This window comes from Cervus elaphus, chromosome 30 (genome assembly GCF_910594005.1).
Source record: "Cervus elaphus chromosome 30, mCerEla1.1, whole genome shotgun sequence".
NCBI lineage: Eukaryota > Metazoa > Chordata > Mammalia > Artiodactyla > Cervidae > Cervus > Cervus elaphus.
The window spans coordinates 43,731,812-43,752,605 of NC_057844.1; the positions used below are offsets into that span (position 1 = coordinate 43,731,812).

General features: G+C 35.7%; 1 protein-coding gene across 2 annotated transcripts in view; it reads right to left on the reverse strand.

Annotated features, from left to right (window-relative positions):
* The window catches only part of KLHL1 (kelch like family member 1), a 481,321-nt gene that overhangs the window by 176,592 nt on the left and 283,935 nt on the right, over nucleotides 1-20,794 (reverse strand). For both annotated transcript variants that reach the window (XM_043892336.1, XM_043892337.1), the window contains one exon: nucleotides 6,414-6,626. In XM_043892336.1, the coding sequence (XP_043748271.1) occupies nucleotides 6,414-6,626 (213 nt within the window). The remainder of the gene's footprint in view (nucleotides 1-6,413; nucleotides 6,627-20,794) is intronic.

Below are 20,794 nucleotides of genomic sequence, written 5' to 3' on the forward strand. Positions count from 1 at the left end.
GCATGAGATATTTTGTTTTGCTTTAGTATGTCTGAAGCAATGAAAATTTGCAGGTTACTTGGAATTATCCAATACAGAGTAAAATTCATAGTAGAAAATATAGATGGCATAATTGCAGTAGAGAAGGTTCAGTATAAGGAAAGATGGAATAAAAACCAGAGGCAATGTGATCAACCCTTTGTTAAGGCAGAGACACTTGATACACCGTAGCAAAAATAAAGGTTTTCAGAACAGGTTACAACATCTTGTCCATGTGTTTTACTTGACCAAAGGTAGTAACATGAATGTATGAGTTTGTGGATGTGCAAATTTTTTTTAATTAACAACATTTTGACTTAAAAGTTGCTGAAATAAAAAGGTTTTATATTTCTTAATGTTGTAACTTAAACTGTGAATGCCATAGTGGATCAAATGACCATGAAACTAAATAATATTTAAGATACATCTATTAGATTTCAGATGTATATATTGTTTGTGCATTTCTGCTCTAAAGACACTATTTGAAAACAGATGTCTTTTGAAGAAGAATAACTTTAATACACATTTTTTAAAAAATCTTATACTCTAGTATTATGAAAAAGACTATTTCTTTGATAATGGCCTTGTATGATCATTAATTAATCACAGACCAAGCAAATCAGAGAGGAAAAAAATAGGAAAAAGAAAATGAAGAAGTAACAAACACTGGTAATCAATCAGCTCAGTGAGCGCAATTCAGTTGCTCAATAATATCTGACTTTTTGCAACCCAGTGGAGTGCAGAATGCCAGGCTTCCCTGCCCATCACCAACTCCCAGAACTTGCTTACTCATGTCTATCGAGTCGGTGATGCTATCCAACCATCTCATCCTCTGTGGTCCCCTTCTCCTCCTGCCTTCAATCTTGCCTAGCATCAGAGTCTTTTCCAATGAGTCAGTTTTTCACATCAGGTGGCCAAAATATTGGAGCTTCAGCATCAGTTCTTCCAATGAATACTCAGGACTGATTTCCTTTAGGACTGACTGCTTTGATCTCCTTGCTGTCCAAGGGACTCTCAAGAGTCTTCTCCAACACCACAGTTCAAAAGCATCAATTCTTTGGTGTTCAGCTTTCTTTATGGTTCAACTCTCACATCCATACATGACTACTGGAAAAGCCATAACATTTTGATTTATTTATGACTGATCTTTTTCCACTGATTCATTCTTTGTCATTTTCCTTGCTTTTAATTAGTGTTTTGTTTTTTTTTTTTTTTTTTAGTTGTGGCTATAATTTTTATAGAAAAACAGTTTTTGCATTTCTCATATCTGATCAGTTGTCACACATTCAGTGAGACAATGGTTGAGGACCTCTCCCCTCTTGCATTGCTGTAACTAACATTAACAAAATCTTTTGGAATAAATTTCTTATAGCTTTTCATAGAGAGAATCAGTTCTTATAGGACAGAGGTAATATCTGTTTCCTTAAGTTAAACTCCTGTGTCTCCTTGTTATTTTTAAATTTTTATTTTCTGATTATAAATAACACTCCTCTAAACCTAGGTCATATTTTATTATTCATTGCAACCTTTTTTTTCTTTCACATTTTGCTACAGAAAATAAATGTTTATACACATAGACATTACTATTTATTTATGTTAAGAGTCAGTAGGTATGCTTGTCAGAAAGTTGTGAGAAATGGTTCTCCTTGTTGCCTCAAAAGAGATAAACAATACCAGTTTTAAGACATGAAACAAAGTCTATCTGTGTATCTCCAAACTTTTAAATAATTTCTGACTGTGGTAAAAGTGAATTTACCTGAGGACTTTTGGTGTGATCATACATAACAACTGTATTTTTTGAGAGCACCATGCTTCTACTTTCTAAAATAACTCATTAGAAAAGAACATACCAAAATGGATACTTATATATACTTTTAAATTGCATCTATAACAAATAAATATATATGTACCTATTACAAAGATCCATTTTACCAAATTAGTTAAAACCAGTGGAAGCAATAGTTACAAAATGTTAAAACCTTTTTTTTTTTTTTTTTGCATATCAACATGTTCTTATATTGTGTCTTTAAAAAAGGAAATACGGAAAAATAAGTGAATCAAACTGAGTAGACTATTTGTGATATGCATGCTGTACACATAATCACCCATTCTTTAAAATGAAATTTCCATATTTGCCCAATTCCTTTGAAATTATAACTCCCCTGGATATCTAAGAAAACATGAAAACTATTATGCAAAATTTTGTTCCTTACTTATTTAAAAAGATAATAGAAGCCATTCACCATTTCTTAGAGTACATCTCAATTATGTATTTCTTTGATTTTGCCTTTTCCTCTGGTTCTTTCTATAGCTAAGTCAATTGAATTTATTTCAGTATTAGCAATTCTACTTCAATAGAGAGTAAAATAGGCATTATTGCTTCTGAATTTTTTTAATGTCTTTTCTTCCATTCTTTTCTGAAGCTGATTTTGTCTGCCACTGTTCTCAACTAAGATCCATAGCCTCTACCAAAATTTGCTTCTTCTTTTTGTTTTTCTAAACCAAATTAATATAATTTATACTTCATAATAGCATGTTAATTTTGAATAATAAAGAATATCAGAACATAAGAAATAACTTCTATAACATTATAGACTTAGTAACAAACAAACATAAGAATGCAGATTGTGAAACATGAGGAACTGAAATATGCTTAAGTGAAGTTGGTTAGTTGTCTCATGATTATATTAATAAAAGCAAACTCTTACTGTAGTCTACATTTATGCTTTGGCTCTAATCAATCTTTTAACATGTTTTCTGTTAAAACTTTCATCATTGTGTTTACTTTTCTTTTTACTTTAGAATTTTTTTTGTGTGTGTGCACTCACTAAATAGAAACAGAAACTGCTAACTATATAAAAATTTATAGGTTATTTAGTTTAACTTTACCCTAGAAGCACATATCCCCTCCATTTTTTAAAATTTTAAACATTACTAAATCTCCTTTGCCTTTGCAGTCTTGCCTTGGTCAGTAGTTTATTATGTTTTGCTTAAAAATACTATAAGCAGCTCATATCTGACCTTCCGAATATTGGTCTGTCACTAATCTGAAACGTATCATTTAAATCTATAGGAATTATTATTATTTTTTTCATTTATTTTTATTAGTTGGAGGCTAATTACTTTACAATATTGTAGTGGGTTTTGTCATACATTGACATGAATCAGCCATGGATTTACATGTATTCCCCATCCCGATCCCCTCTCCCACCTCCCTCTCTACCCAATCCCTCTGAGTCTTCCCAGTGCACCAGGCCCGAGCCTTGTCTCATGAATCCAACCTGGGCTGGTGATCTGTTTCACTATAGATAATATACATGTTTCGATGCTGTTAAAAAAAAAATCTATAGGAATTATAGAAAGATAAGTCAAATCCTTCTCTCAAATCTCCCCAAAGAATCAGTCCAAGGACTATTTCTTTTTGAAAATAAACCCCTACCACACTAGGAAAATGTAGCTTCTTCCTTTAAATATTTCTAGTATTTTAAAATATTACATATTATGTAATTTTATGTAAATATATATGAGTCTGGTAAAGAATCTGCCTGCAATGCAGGAGACCCTAGTTTAATTCCTGGTCAGGAAGATCCCCTGCAGAAGGGAATGGTACCCAGTCTATCTAGTATTCTTGCTGGAAAATTCCATGGACAGAGGAGGCTCCAGTTCATGGGGTCGCAAAGAGTTGGACATGACTAATTGACTGAATATGTATATAATATATATTATAATTATATATATAATTATAAAAATAATGTGTATAATATATATTATATATAATATAAAAATGCAATATAATCGCATATTACACACATATATACAGAGTATATACACACAGGTCAACTGAAGGTTAAAAAAAAAAAAACCTCCATACATTAATCACTGTCAGAATTAAGAACAAAATCTGTATTTACTGGCTCTAAAACCCATCAAGAAAAAAGTGTTTTCTGGTCAACATATGGCTTTTCTGAAGAAACTTAAGATGTTTAGCAGCTTTGAAAATTCATGTAAAGGCTGGGAAATTCTAGATTTAATTCAACTTTTTAAAACTCTGGTTGGATATTGAGGTAAATAGGAAACTAACAGCAGAAATAAACATTGCACTTATTTCCCACCAGAGAAGAAAGAAACAGTATCAAATGCGGTAGTCTGAGCTATACAACTTACTATAAAGATGATTATCATGTTGATTCTCAATTTACTCATTTGTTAAAAGATAATAATAATGTTTATTACATAGGGATATTATAGACATTAAATGAGATAAGTTTGGTGACTAAAGAAAGAAAGAAATGTATGCTAGTTCCAATTCCCTCACTCTTCTTCCTTTCCCAGCCTTTTTTTATAAGAATCTTCAGTCAGTCAGTCAGCTCAGTTGCTCAGTCGTGTCCGACTCTTTGCGACCCCATGAATCGAAGCACGCCAGGCCTCCCTGTCCAACACCAACTCCCGGAGTTTACTCAAACTCATGTCCATCGAGTTGGTGATGCCATCCAGCCATCTCATCCTCTGTCTTCCCCTTCTCCTCCTGCCCTCAATCCCTTCCACCATCAGGGTCTTTTCCAATGAGTCAACTCTTTGCATGAAGTGGCCAAAGTATTGGAGTTTCAGCTTCAGCATCAGTCCTTCCAATGAACACCCAGGACTGATCTCCTTTAGCATGGACTGGTTGGATCTCTTTGCAGTCCAAGGGACTCTCAAGAGTCTTCTCCAACACCACAGTTCAAAAGCATCAATTCTTTGGCACTCAGCTTTCTTCACAGTCCAAATCTCACATCCATACATGACTACTGGAAAAACCATAACCTTGACTAGATAGACCTTTGTTGGCAAAGGACTGTCTCTGCTTTTTAATATGCTATCTAGGTTGGTCATAACTTTCCTTCTGAGGAGTAAGCATCTTTTAATTTCATGGCTGCAATCACCATCTGCAGTGATTTTGGAGCCCCCAAAAATAAATTCTCTCACTGTGTCCACTGTTTCCTCATCTATTTTCCTTGAAGTGATGGGACCAGATGCCATGATCTTAGTTTTCTGAATGTTGAGCTTTAAGCCAACTTCTTCACTCTCCTCTTTCACTTCATCAAGTGGCTCTTTAATTCCTCTTCACTTAATTCCATAATGGTGGTGTCATCTGCATATCTGAGGTTATTGATATTTCTCCCAGCAATCTTGATTCCAGCTTGTGCTTCATCCAGTCCAGCGTTTCTGATGATGTACTCTGCATATAAGTTAAATAAGCCGGGTGACAATATACAGCCTTGGCGTACTCCTTCTCCTATTTGGAACCAGTTTGTTGTTCCATGGCCAGTTGTAACTGTTGCTTCCAGACCTCCATACAGATTTCTCAAGGGGCAGGCAGGTCAGGTGGTCTGGTATTCCCATCTCTTTCAGAATTTTTCACAGTTTATTGTGATCCACACAGTCAAAGGCTTTGGCATAGTCAAAAAAGCAGACCTGGTGTTAGGATAAATTTGCATAATTCATTTAGGTGGGATTTCCATAAATTTTCTCTTTTTTTTTACTTTGAGTAGCCAAATGAAATACAATTATTACTTTATCCATAAATGTCCATTTATTTTCCAGTTTTGGCACGTTTTCTTTTTATTAACTTTCCATTCTTAATCTGTGGCCCTACTTCCCTCTCTCTTCACTTTTTACTAACAGGTTATGCTTGTCTATTGTTTCCTGATTTTCTAATTCCCTATCTTATGTTTTTAGTAATATGTGAATTGTTGAAAACATCGATGGTGATTTGAACTCAAATGGACAGGTTCCTAATATACCTTATACAAAATGTACACCCACACACACACAACTTTATCTATCATTTCAGAGGTCAGAGCCACCTTTTTAGCTCCAATTGTAAAAGATTTCATAGTTCCAATTGCCAAATGCTGTTACTTCATAATTCTCTGCCATTCAGTAATATATCTTATCCTTCTATAAAGGTTTGAAATCCCATGCTTTGAGCTTTTAAGAATATTCTAGGGAGATATATTATTCAGAAAATGATCATGCTATTGTATCTTACGTTAGCAAGCTAGATACTAGACAGACAGGTAGTTAGATCAATCATCAAAATAGGGAAGCAGATAATTAATAATTGCAATGTTCTAAAAATCCTTAAAATATTCTATTGAGATCAAGTACTTTACATATATTATCTAATTTGAGCCTCATAAAATTTTTGTGTGGTAGTATAATTTAATTTGATAAAGAAATTAAACTTCAGAGAAATTGACATTCCTACAGTCATATAGGCATTATTCATTAAGTGGCAGATTTGGGAATCAGAACTATCACCCATCAAGTAATAGTAAAATATTGGCTGTAATATTTAATTTTAACACAGAATTTTTCAATAAGTCTTAGCTACAAAAACAGCATCTAATTACCTGAGGTGGAAGTAGCGGCAGTCTTATGAAGGCCAGAAGCATACTCAAGTCATTGCATCTCCTCTGCATGTCATATTTGACCCACATCATTAATGCATGGAAGATGGTTTCTTCATCGGGAACATTGACATCATCACTGGCCAGGAGTTTATGGAGCTCCTCAGCTGGAAGCAGTAGAAACTCTTGATTTCTTATAACTTCCATTATGTTTTCCTAGAGGGAGAGAAACAGTTTGGCATAAATTTGGCCTCAGTTTTATTTAGCTAGCAAAGCCTCCCAGAAAGAAATGAGAAAAGTAGTCAATAATCTTTGTTTTCCTTATAACATAATCCTTGAGATGTAATCCTTCAGAAGCTAGAAGCTGTTAAGATGAAAGCATTGTAATTGTAACTGACGTGTAAATGTATCCAAGAGAGCACAGATCTTGTAATAACTGGAGGATTATAACATTGAGCTTTGTTATGCAGGCAGAATGTACTAAGTGATTAAATGTTCAAGTTTCAAGTGGACTGCTATGTAAGATTTGATGAATACGAAAAAAATAGCATTTCAACTTATTAAAAGCTTGACTATGTATACATCAATCAGAAAGTGGGAATAAAATTACACAGATCTAACACTATAAGATGCATCACTGTTTATTTGAAAGGGAAAAAAGAGAACAGAGCATAGAAAGTCACAAAACCCATGTATTTCACCTTCTTAATAGCTCTCAAACCTCTCTCCTGACAGTTTCTCTGACTTAATTTAGATTCCCATTTATTTTCTTGCAGATTGCTGCCATACCCCCTAATGACACTGCCTGACTCTATCCTTAGCTTCTCTAGTGGTCCCACTGTACTGTTGTGAGAAGGATATTTCTAAAACATAAATGTGCTCTGGACAGTATTCTAAAGTTTCGCTGTGTTTTGCCTTTTTTTTTGTTGTTGTTCAAATCTTTTGGTTAAGCATATTGATTCTTTATGACCTGACCTCTTCCTGATTCTAAATATTATGTTGCCAAACTTATTGGCCCTTCTGCCACAAAATTACTCATTAGATTTACCTTAGTCTCACTCCATTGCTTAAAATGGCTGTCAGCCACCTTTGTTGTCCTAATTGCTTTCATTTTTCAAGACTCAGTTCAAAAACTAAATATGGATATGCATATATGTATATATGTATATGGATATGTATAGGTATGTATATGTATATATAAATATGTATATGTATATATATGGATATGGATATCTCTCTCTCTCTATATATATATATAGAGAGAGAGAGATAGATATCAAGAGCTCTCTGTTCACTCCCATTTGATCTGGCTGCCCTATCTTATACGCATGAACAGTGCATGGTACATGACATACTAGTTACCAAAGTGTTGTATAATCTTTGGTGTACTTAGGGATCTTATCACAGACTTTGAGCTCCTTGAGACAAAGACTTTGAATTAACCTTTTATATCTAGATTCTGAAACATAGCCAGTGAACAGTACAGATTTATTGAATAGATATATTTGTGATCTTAGAGAAAATAAATTTTGAGATAGTGAACTTCAGTGCAGTGTTTTTTAAACACTTTTCAAAAACTACTTGTTGAAAATCTTACATTTAATCACAGTGTCTTATGTGTCTAATAAATGGTAAGAGAAGACAGAGATTTGTTGGCCTTTACTTTTGTTCCACATTCCTCCATGTCTCCTGAGACAACCCCAAGGAAGATAACTACGACTTCTCAGATGATAGTTTTAAAGCCGCAAAGGTGGCAGAAATCTCGATAGGATTATTGTTTTAATGTAAAACCTGAAGTAGTGGCACTTCTCTTCCCCCAAAACCTTGATGACTTGGTGTCCTGCTAAAACATAGCAGAAGAGGTACCCAGTACTGATTCGTCTGTATGTCAGAGCAGATTCAAACCTGTTTGCTGAAGACCTGACCCATGTTGTGAATGTATTTTAGAATCAAATCCAAGGCTTGAAGGGCCTTCAGCTTTCACAAAAGCAAATCACCTTTAACTTTCAGGTCTTTAGCTGTTTTTTCTTATGTTTGACCTCACAGAATAGATGATTTCATGAAGTAATTTTGCTCCCTGTGTTTCCTATGTGCCTAATACAATACTGTGAAAATTCAAAAATCTTTATAGTCAAAGCTATGTTTTTTTCCAGTACTAGTAGTAATGTTAGTGGCTTGATTGTGGCTGACTCTTTGCAATTCTGTGGACTGTAGCCCACCAGGCTCCTCAATCTGTGGGATTCTCCAGGCAAGAATATAGGAGTGGGTTGCATTCAGATGTGAGAACTGGACCATAAAGAAGGCTGAGAGCTGAAGACCTGATGTTTCTGAAATGTGGTGCTGAAGAAGACTCTTGAGATTCTCTTGGACAGCAAGGGGATCGAACCAGTCAATCCTAAAGGAAATCAACTCTGAATATTCATTGGAAGAAATGATGCTGAAGCATAAGCATACTTTGGCCATCTGATGTGAAGAGTTGACTTATTGGAAAAGACTCTGAAGCTAGGAAAGATTGAGGATAGAAAGAAAGGGGATGACAGAGGATGAGATGATCCAATGGCATCATTGACTTGATGGACATGAGTTTGAGCAAACTCTGGCAAATAGTGAAGGATAGGTAAGTCTGGCATACTGCAGTCTGTGGGATTGCAAAGAGTCAGACAGAACTGAGCAAGTGAACAACAGCAACAAAATAGAACTCGCCTGCCAATGCAGGAGATATAAGAGATAAGGGTTTGATTCTTGGGTCAAGCAGATCCCTGGAGGAGGGCAAAGGACCCACTCCAGTGTTGTCACCTGGAGAATCCCATGGGCAGAAGAGTCTGGCAGGCTATAGTTGCAAAGAGTCAGAAATGACTGAAACAACTTAGCACGCACGTACACATGATACCTATTTACTAAATGAGCCAACTGTGTGCTCTGGAATTTAGTGCCACCAAATTTCTCTAAAGAACTGCAATAAGATAAAGAAATTTCTGAAGAACCTTTGAAAGACTTTTGTTTATCTATTATTCCAGTTACTCAAAAATCTATGCCTCTTTTAAACTACACGTGGAATTGTATAGCTAGACCATCAGTATATAGTGAGGGGTACCATAAAATCAGCTCTGCGAAACTTAGCAGTGCCTATCATAAAGATATTGTTCAAGGATTTCATTTTATTTTATGGTGTACTCTTATGATGACCCTTGGGAGAAATTTCTTTCAGAATTTAGTAGCAGGGATAACTGCACTTCTCCTGTGTAAACTGGTTTGCTTTTATCATGGATGTTGTAAATTATGAAATTGATCAGATTCATCTTTTTATTTGGCTTCTAGAAAACTTTGAACCAAATTGAAACCTAGCAGAGAGCAAGGCTATAGCCTTTTATGGTTTGATTTCTTTTTCAGACAGCTCTGGTAATAGCATTATTTAATATTACTACAGCAGATTTTTTTCTTCTTTTTTTCATACATCTAATCTAGAGTGCATTCTATAATTTTATATCTGTATAAATTATACTATATCTTTAGGAAATAAATATTATTTTTAAATATTGCTACAAATAAACTATACATTGGAAAATAATATTGGATATTACTGAATCCATCACACTGACACATAGATTATATTGTTTTTTATATTGTTTTTTATTTTCCGTTATATATATCGGCATTCTGAAGTTCTCTTAGATCTTTTTTTCCTTTTTTTATCCATCAGGTCTCTTTCCAATGATATCTTGTCTAATATTTCCTGTGTTATTTGCAATCTAGCTTCTAGAATCTAATAATTTAAGTGTTATTATTTTTTATTCACTAAAGAAGAAAAATATCTTTTCACACTAATTTCCTTACATCTTAGCTAACTCTGTGTTACCTGAGAAGATCAAGGAATGAGAGACACCAGTACATTTTGAGCTGTTTAATTTTTTGTGCATTACTTTTATTATAAGTTCATTCAATCATTCATTCTACACAGATTTATTGAATACCTAACATTTATTCCCGGATAATTGTAGTGAGGAGAATGAAATGAATTTTCATCAAATGTTTACCACACATGGGACAGCTAGACAATGTGCAAAGCATGGGAAATGACTGTCCTCAAGTCTGTAAAAGCTTGTTTTTCAAAAAGACCTGGAATATTAGGTAGGAGCATAAATTAGAAAATGAGAAACAGAAAGAAATGTATTCTGACCAGGGGAGACCATATAAACACAGGCATACTAACACATGGATAAAGGGGCAGAGGTAAAAGTCAAGCTGCCAAAAGATAAGGATTGCCAGCACCACCAGGAGTTGGAAAAGGCAAGGAAATATTTTTCCTAAATTTCAGAGAGAGTCTGGCCTTGCCAGCATCTGGATTCCAGACTTTTAGTCTCTAGAATTGCAAGAGAATACATTTTCATTATTTGAAACTACCCAGTTTTTGGTATTTTGTTATGGAAGCCCAGAAAATAACATATAAGAGAAATTCTAAAAATAGTTATGTTAAAAGCTCTCACATAAACCTAAGAAAACATGGCAATTATTACCAATCTTTTGAATGATCAATTATAAACTCTTTATTTTATGGAATAATATCTTTAAGAAATATCAGTTTTCTAGGGGGAAGATCTAACCAGACATTTCTCCAAAGAAGACATATGAAGAGCCAAAAAAACACACAAAAAGATGCTCAATATCACTCATTATTAGATAGATGCAAATTACAACTATAATGAGTTGTCACTTCACACTGGTCAGAATGGCCATCCTAAAAACAAAACAAAACAAAACAACAACAACAACAAAAACTACACACAATGAATGCTGGACAGGATGTGGAGAAAAGGGAATCCTCCTAAACTGTAGGCAGGAATGTAGACTGGTATATCCACTATGAAGAACAGTATGGAGTTTCCTTTAAAAACCTAAAAATACAACTACCATGTGATCCAGCAATCCCACTCCTGGGCATTTACCCAGAGAAAACCAGAAGTCAAGAGTGCACCACACTCTACATTGCAGCATTACTGACAATAGCCATGACATGGAAGCAATCTAAATACCCATCAACAGAGAAATGGACAAAAAGACATGGTACATACATGCAATGGGTAATATTAATATTAATTTGGTGCATAAAAAGGACCAGAATAGTGACATTTGGAGAGATGTGGATGGCCCTAGAGATTCTCATACAGAGTGAAGTAAGTTAGAGAAAAATATCATGAACTGTCACTTACATGTGGAATATAGAAAAATGGTACAGATTAACTTATTTGCAAAACAGAAATAGAGAAATAGAGCCACAGATATAGAGAACTAATTTGTGGTTACCAAGAGGGGTGGAATGAATTGGGAGACTGGGATTCACATATATACACTACCATGTGTAAAACAGATAAATAATGAGAATCTACTGTTTATAACAGGGAACCCTACTCAATGACCTGTGGTGACCTAAACGGTAGGGAAATTTAAAAAAAAATAGAAAGGATATATGTATGTGTGTAACTGATTCACTTTGCTATATAGCAGAAACTATCACTACCTTGTAAAGCAACTATATTGCAGTAAAATTAATTTCATATAAAAATGAATAAAACCACTAAAAAAAAAAAAAGAAATAACTAGCTTTCCCATGACCCAAACGAGTGTCAGGGATAGGAAAAAATGATCTGATCTCTGGATCAACTTCTCTTTACATACATTTTCCCCATTCCCTCTAAAATTTAAACTTTCTAAAAATGCAGAGCGGAGAGAGACACTTCTCTCCCAAGGGCTAAGAAGTAACACCTTAAAGTTGCTACACTGGTTTTACTGTCAAAACTCTAACCTTTCAGGTAAAACCAATTTTCCTGGGCTCTTGATTATTTGGCTCCTGTGAATTTTTAATGCTTTTGTCAAAGTTGCTGCCTAAACTCTTGAGCACTACCTCAGAGTTCAAAGAGAAGGGCTTCATTAGGAGAAAGTCACACCTTGTTACTTTACAGATAAGAATCCTGGGGCTCAGAGGCACTCATACATAGTCATACCATTAGTCAAGATAGGGATGAGATTAGGAATTCAGTCTTTCATCTTGTTATATTACCTGGGCTATCCATCCTTCTGTAATTTTTTCCTTCTTGTTCTTTCTGCCCATCTAGTTTAGACTTGCTTACTTACTTTGATCTATACAACATTATGCACCCTGATTTCTGAGTGCTTACTTGAATCATGTCTCTAACTAGTTCTTGGTATAACTGGACCCCATAATGTGGCCTGGTAATTAGGGAGAGTCAATAGATTAGTATTGATTTAGTAAGTTGGGCAGGATTCAGATCCTGACCTAACTGCTGGCTGCACATTAGGAATTTAGGTTTCTTAGCTGTTGTTGTTTAGTTGCTAAGTCGTGTCCGACGTTTTTGCAACCCCATGGACTGCAACCTGCCAGGTTCCTCTGTCCGTGGGATTTCCCAAGCAAGTTTGGGATTTCCCTCTCCAGGGGATTTTCCAGGGACTGGACCCATGTCTCCTGCGTGGCAGTAGATTCTTTACCACTGAGCCACATGGGAAGTCCCTTATCTATAAATGAGGATAAAATTAGTAGCACTACTGTGAGGATTAAGTGTGCTAAGTCGCTTCAGTCCTGTCAGTCTCTAGTTGATCCCATGGACTGCAGCCCACCAGGTTCCTCTGTCCCTGGGATTCTCCAGGCAAGAATACTGGAGTGGGTTGCCATTTCCTTCTCCAGGGTATCTTCCCCAACCACGGATCAAACCAATGTCTCTTGCATCTCCTGCATTGGCAGGTGGGTTCTTTACCACTAGTACCACCTGGGAAGTCCTGTGAGGATTAACCTTAGAGATTAATACTTTTCTTAGAAAAATACCTGACACATAGCAAGTATTATATAAACATAAGCCAGTAGCTGTTCTGCATCAGAGCTTACCCTTCCTTTTAGGCTTTTACTCGTAGCTGCATTCAAGTTCATAGTTCTGTATCTTCTCTATTTACTTTACTAATATTCAGTCAACAAACTTTTTTTTTCCCCTATGCCTAGTATGTTTTTAATACTAAGAATAGAGAGAGATAAGAAAAATAATAAAGAAAAGGATTCTGCCTCCTAATACACTTACTTTCCAATGAGGAGGACAATATGATGTTGAAAGAGAAGTATATACATTTTATGACAAGAGAAAAAAAAAAAGAGAGATTTCATGAAGTCCAGTGGATGAGAAAGCCCATGAAATAAAGGAGGCCAAGGAGGAATCTGAGTTAGGAGAGACACAGTTTTTCTCTGTGAAATACCAATTTCCAAAACAAGGACATATTTCTCATAGAACCATAGATTTGGAGAATACTAAAGTAATGTTGATGTTATCCAGTCTAATACTCCTATCATTACCTCGTAGGGTTAAGAAATAAAAATTTCTGTGACTTCACATCATCTCAAAATGGAAGCAATCTTTAAAGTCACTTAATGTGCACAGCACATAATGTTGTGCAGTGCTTGCCTTGCAATTATGTTCAGCAATAGGAAATCTACCACTAGAAGAAAGCTTATACTACTGGTGAATAACTGTCAGAAAGCTGAACTCATTTTGAAGTAAAATTGTCTTTCTTGCAATTTCTCACATTGTTTCTAGGGCAAATATATTATTATTGTATTGATTATCTTTACACATACTTGGTTAATATTTAATTCTTATTTATATGTTATAAAGACTGAAGAACTATTACTTTTTAATCTCTCTGAATGATCTTAATCCTCAAAACCAGAAAAGTAAGCCAGAGGAGAAGACACAATGTTCACTGAATTTTCTCTAAAATATCTGCTTTCTTTTCCTTTGTTGTTGTTATTTAGTCCATAAGTCATGTCCAATTATTTTGTGACCCCAAAGATTGTAGCCTGCCAGGTTCTTCTGTCCATGGGATTTTCCAGGCAAGAATACTGGAGTTGCCATTTCCTTGTCCAGGGAATCTTTCCTACCCAGGGATCAAACCCATGTCACCTACATTGCAGGCAGATTCTTTGCCACTAAGCCACCAGGAAAGACAACTAAAATGAAAATTTGCCAGTTTTCTTAGTTAATTCTTTACCACCCACTAAGTATGTCTACTTTGTTGATAGAATTTTTTCCCAAAATACTTGAGTAACAAATTTCAAAAGAAGCATTTTATAATAACCCCCAAACTTTATCCAGTATCAAAAATGGTTTCTGATGGTCATCTTTCAAGATTATATGTGGGAAAAGATAATTTTGTTATAAGTCCCTTAAGAAATACATGTCTATGACTGGAAGTATTTTCTGAAAAAAATGTTGCTAGAGAGATAAGATGAATTAGAAATTGTGGTGGAAAGATAAATTATTTTTTTAGTAAAAAGAACTGGATAAACCCTCAATTCTAATACTTCCTAGTCATGATTTCCTAGGCAAAGACATTTAATTACTCTGATATATCATCTCTTCACCTTGAAAATAGGTTCTATAACAAACACCTACCTTAGGAAACTTTTGTAACTTGCTATCAAGCAAATTAGGGGGAAAAATTAGGAGGAAAAAAAATCCTAAGTCCTGCAATGCAATGCTATGTAAGATACGTGCAAAATTATTTTGGGGTGATCCTTGAAATTCTTGTAATGATTTGGTCTGCTTCTGCTTCTGAAGACATACTATTCAAGAATTGTAATATGTGATACATATTATCTACTAATATAAATTAAAGGAGTGTGTAGAAATCATTGGTAAACTTTACCACCAAGAAGGAGCTTCCCAAGTGGAGATAGTAGTAAAGAATCTGCCTGCCAATGTGAGAGATGTAAGAGACATGGATCTGATCCCTTGGTCAGGAAGATCCCCTGGAGGAGGAAATGGTAACCCACTGCAGTATTCTTTCTGGGAGGACCCCATGGACTGAGGAGCCTGATGGGCTACAGTCCATATTGTCACAAAGAGTTGGACACAACTGAGCATTTGAGCACACCATTAAGAAAAACAAACCCAGTTAGCTAAACAGGTATACATCCATTTTGTTGGAGAGGGGGAGGTTTAATATTATTACTGTCAAACATGTAATTGCTTTGTAAACTGTGTAACACTGTTTTCATAAATTATTAGAGTAATATTATTGCTTTTTATAATTATTAACATTAGACACATTTACTCCATAGTAGAGGCCAAGCCTGTCTTTTTCCCTCTTCCTTCATAAACTGCCCTGCATCAGTATTTGCCAGGTTTCTTTTAGGTGTCTTATAGAAATCACTGAGAATGGCAGCAGCAGGAAAAGTTAGGAGGAAAGTAAAAAATCTCTGGACAATCTTAATGAAAGCCACATGTTTGTGTCAGTTCATGGGAGAAACAGTGTTATTGACAAATTAATCATGACAATTTATCCTACGTATCTATTCAAACTGAAGAAGGAACTGATGAACCACTCCAGTATTCTTGCCTGGAGATTCCTATGGACTGAGGAACCTGGCAGGGTGAAGTCCATGGGGTCACAAAGAATAGGACATGATTGAGCAACTAACACACACACACACACACACAAAGGCACACACACAAAGGTATTCAAAGGCATTTCTTTCATTGCAGCGAAGCATCCAGGCCATCTGATCACATAAATGTTTTCTGAAAGAAGTTACATTGCTTAATGAAAGTATAAAAATAATAATCCTCTACAACTTTGAAAGAAAAAGAAAATTTTATTTCTAGATATTTCTGTCTTCCCTCAACTTGCAGCAAGTTGACTTTTAGAATCTACTTTGATATGTAAGAATGTATATTTTTATCAGGTAGTACATAGTCTGCACTTAGAAAAAACTGAAAGAAAGTTTATCCTTTTCAACAGAAAATAGGCTTTTTTTGTTTGTTTTTTGTTTCTTTTTAGGACTTTTGGATTGTTTTGTCAACCTAGATTTATATAGTCTTTTGTTGTTAAGCCTGTAAGAATAAATGACTTGTCAGAAAAGTCTATTATATGCATAATCCAAAATACTCAGACAACTGGGGTAAAAATCATGTGTAGGAAAGAAAGCAATCAGTATGGATTTTGCTTCCATAATCACATTATTTAGCAGTGAAGATCAGCATTAGCTTTCTCCATCAGAGTACATTTTTGCAGTCTTAAGGTCTAACTGGTCTCTACAGAGGCATGTGAAATTTTAATTGCAATTCTGCATTCATTTATGGCTTAATAAAAGGATTTAGACTATTTCCATTCTGGGGTGTACTAATTCATAATCAATGTTAAAAAAATCACAGCAGAGCAACTTCTGTTGTATTAATCCATTTTTAAAAATTTTAAACAGCAGACATAATCATCGTTAAAAAATCAAGTAAAGTTCAAAGCTATAAAAATTCTTCCAAAAAACAATGAAATGAAAATTAATGAAAGAGAATACATTACTTTATGCAAAATAATTGAAATAATGAAAGATAATCCTCTTAATAGTTATTCATATATGTAATATGTATCCTTTGATTTGCCAAATAATAACTTGGCACATGTCATTGATTTATGTCTCAGGAAATAAAATAACCATTAGCTGCACTATGACATATATTGTTACATGCAATCATTAAATATACAAGTTGGAGCCAAGCATAATTCCATAGAATATTACTATATTTTATAAATGAGATGCAGCAAAATGAGACAAGAACTATTGTGAAAAAACAGAAGTTCACACCTCACACAGGCTATGTGCATTGCCATTCCAGAGTTTCAATATGGAAATGGTTATTCTTTATTTCTAAAAATAAAGAAATATTTATTCTTTAGAGTATTAGAGTATATTTACTCTAAATATACATTTTTACATTTAATAAACCTATTAAATAACTATTTTCTGATTATTTAACATAAAAATATTTTTTGTATATTTATTTCCTATCACTGCTGTGACATATTGCCAGAAATTTTTTGGCTTCGCAAAAACATCCAGTTATTATCTCACAAGGGCTTCCCAGGTGGCTCAGTAGTAAAGAATCCTCCTGCCAATTCAGGAGATGTGGGTTTGATCCCTGAGTTGGGAATATTCCCCTGGAGAAGAAAATGGCTACCCACTCCAGTATTTTTGCCTGGAAAATCCCATGGACAGTGGAGCCTGGTAGGATCGCAAAAGAGTCAGACATGACTCAGCGACTAAAGAACAGTACCTGACAGTTCTGGAAGTCAGACGTCCAGGAAAAGTGCATCTGAGCTTGTTCTCTGCTCCAGGTTTCACAAGAGCAAAATTAAAATGGAGACAAGGCTCTATATTTTTGGAGTATTTGAGAATGAATCTATTTAGAAGTTCATTCAGGTTGTGGGAGAATTCAGTTCTATGTGGTTGTGGGATCGAGCTTCCCGGTTTCCTAGCTGCCTCTTTGCTGGTCATTCTCAGCTTCCTGCTTTGTTTATCTCATACTCCTTCCTCCATCTTTAAATACAGCAAGGGCAGGTTGAGTCTTCGAACTTCCAGTCTCTACTACCTGCCTCGACTTCATTACTCTGCCACTTCTCTCTGACTCTTCTGGCTTTGTTTTTGTGTTTAGGCGCTCAAGTCAGGACACAATGATCCCAGATAACCACTCTATCTTAAAGTTGGTTGACTAGTCAACTCAGTTCCATCTGCTAAGTGCCTTCAGAGCAATATCTAGATTAGTGTTTGATTGAATAACCAGGGGATTTTGGCAGAGAAAGGCATTTTTAGAATTCTTCCTACCAGTTTCCCTCACTGTCAGGTTTATCAATTTTTCATGCTTGCTATTTATTTAAGCACTTAGTGGTTGAAGCTGGTGGATAAATCATGACCCTCACCAAATCTGTCATTCAGCTAAATTTACTGCATATCTAAATATATTAAATGCTGTATTAAGAAATTAAATATAAAAGTGAAAAGATATGGCCACACTCCCGTTGAATTCAAAATATTGTTGAGGCTTTTTATGATTGAAGAAATGAGAAGGAAAATTTGGTTATATGTTCAACAGAAAACTAACATTATCTAGTCGAGTTTAAAGTTCTCAAAGGTGATCATCTAGTCATAATTAATTTAATCAGAATCAAATGATAAGACATTATTTAACAAATTGTTTACAGGAAACTTTCAGTTCTTAAGGGGACCACTGGTCCCTCTCTTTAGTTAGCCCCCAACTCCCTGGTCAGGGCTTCCCTGGTGGCTCAGATGGTAAAGAATCTACCTGTAATGTGGAAGCCCCGTGTTCAATCCTGGGTTGGGAAGATCCTTTGGAGAAAGGAATGACAATCCACTACAGTATTCTTTCCTGGAGAATCACGTGGACAGAGAAGGCTGGAGGGCTATAGTCCACGGTGTTGCAAAATGTTGGACACAACTAGGTGACTAACACACACACATACATACAAGTCCCTAGTCATGCTTACCTGTGAGTCAAATTAGAAACCCAAAAAGAGGGTATTAGAAAGCTAGGAAAATAGCCCCTGACTATTCCTCATGGTCCTACGGTAATGAGGCCCCAAACCATTGGATCCTTACACTGGGTTGCATCAAGTTATGCTCTAAGTTAGCTCTAAGCTGGCCCCTGACAAAGACAGACATCCTGTAATGCAGTGAGTAGTTAAGGCTTATACTTTAGTGAAAATGTGTGTGGGCTGTTCTTGTTCAGTTGCTTAGTCATGCCCAGCTCTTTGTGACTCCATGGACTACAGCACGGCACACTTCCATGTCCTTCACTATCTCCCAGAGTTTGCTCAAACTTATGTGCATTGAGTCAATGATGTCATTGGACCATCTCATCCTCTGTTGCCCTTTTTCTTCTTGCCCTCAATCTTTCCAGCATCAGAATCTTTTCCAATGAATTGGCTCTTCCCATCAGGTGGCCAAAGTATTGGAGCTTCACCTGCAGCATCATGGTTGTTTGCTTTAGGACTGAATGGTTTGATCTTGCTGTCCAAGGCACTCCCAGTGTCTTCTCCCACACCACAGTTCAAAAGGATCAATTCTTCAGCTCTCGGCCTTCGTTATTGTCCAACTCTCACATCTGTACATGATTGCTGGAAAAACCAGTAGCTTGAATATATGGACCAGCTTTGACTATATGGACCAGCTTTGACTATACAGACCTTTGTCAGCAAAGTGATGTCTCTGCTTTTTAATACACTGTCAAGGTTTGTCATAGCTGTTCTTCCAGAGAGAAGAAGCTTTAATATAATGGTTGCAGTAACTGTCCTCAGTGATTCTAGAGCCCAGGAAAATGAAGTCTGTCACTGTTTCCATTTTTTTCCAGATCTATTTGTCATGAAGTTATGGGACCAGATGCCATGATCTTAGTATTTTGAATGTTGAGTTCAAGTCCTCTTTTTCACTCTCTTCTTTCATCTTCATCAAGAGGCTCTTTACTTCCTCTTAAATTTCTTCCATTAGGGTGATGTCATCTGCATATCTGAGGATATTGATATTTCACCCAGAAATCTTGATTCCAGCTTGTGAGTCATCCAGTTGGGCATTATGCATGTTGTACTCTGATAAAGTTAAATAAACAATGTGACAATATACAGTCTTGATGTCCTCCTTTCCCAATTTTGACCAATCCACTGTTTTATTTCCAGTTCTATTACTTCTTGACCTGCTTACAGATTTCACAGAAGGCAGGTAAGGTGGTCTGGTATTCCCATCTCTTTAAGAATTTTCCATAGTTTGTTGTGATCCACACAAAGCCTTTAGCATAGGCAATGAAGCAGAAGTATATTTTTTTTTTCCTGGAATTCTCCTGCTTTTCCTATGATCCAAAAATGTTGGCAGTTTGATCTCTGATTCCAGCCTGTACATCTGGAAGATCTCAGTTCATGTACTGTTGAAGCCTAGTTTGATGGATTTTGAGCATTACCGTGCTAGCATGTGAAATGAGCACAATTGTGCAGTAGTTTGAATATTCTTTGGCATTGCCTTTCTTTGAGATTGGAATGAAAACCGACCTTTTCCAGTCCTGTGGCCTCTGCTGAGTTTTTCACATTTGCTGGAATATTAAGTGCAGCAGTTTAACAGCATCATCTTTTAGGATTTGAAATAGCTCAACTGGAATTCCATCACTTCCACTTGCTATGTTCATAGTAATGATTCCTAAGGTCCATTTAACTTCACACTCCAGAATGTCTAGTTCTAAGTGAGTGACCACACCATCATTGTTATCCAGGTCATTGAGACATATTTTGTACAGTTCTTCTGTGTGTTCTTGCCACCTCTTCTCAATCTCTTCTGCTTCTGCTATATCCTTGCCATTTCTGTCCTTTATTATGTCCATCTTTGCATGAAATATTCCCTTGGTATCTCTCATTTTCTTGAAGCAATCTCTAGAATTAAATATCTACTGAGCAAGCCTCTGGCACAAGAGCAGGACCCCGTTTTCTCAATAGCCTGGACTCACATCAGGAAGCTTGCAGAAAACTCTTATCCTCATCCATCAGAGGGTAGA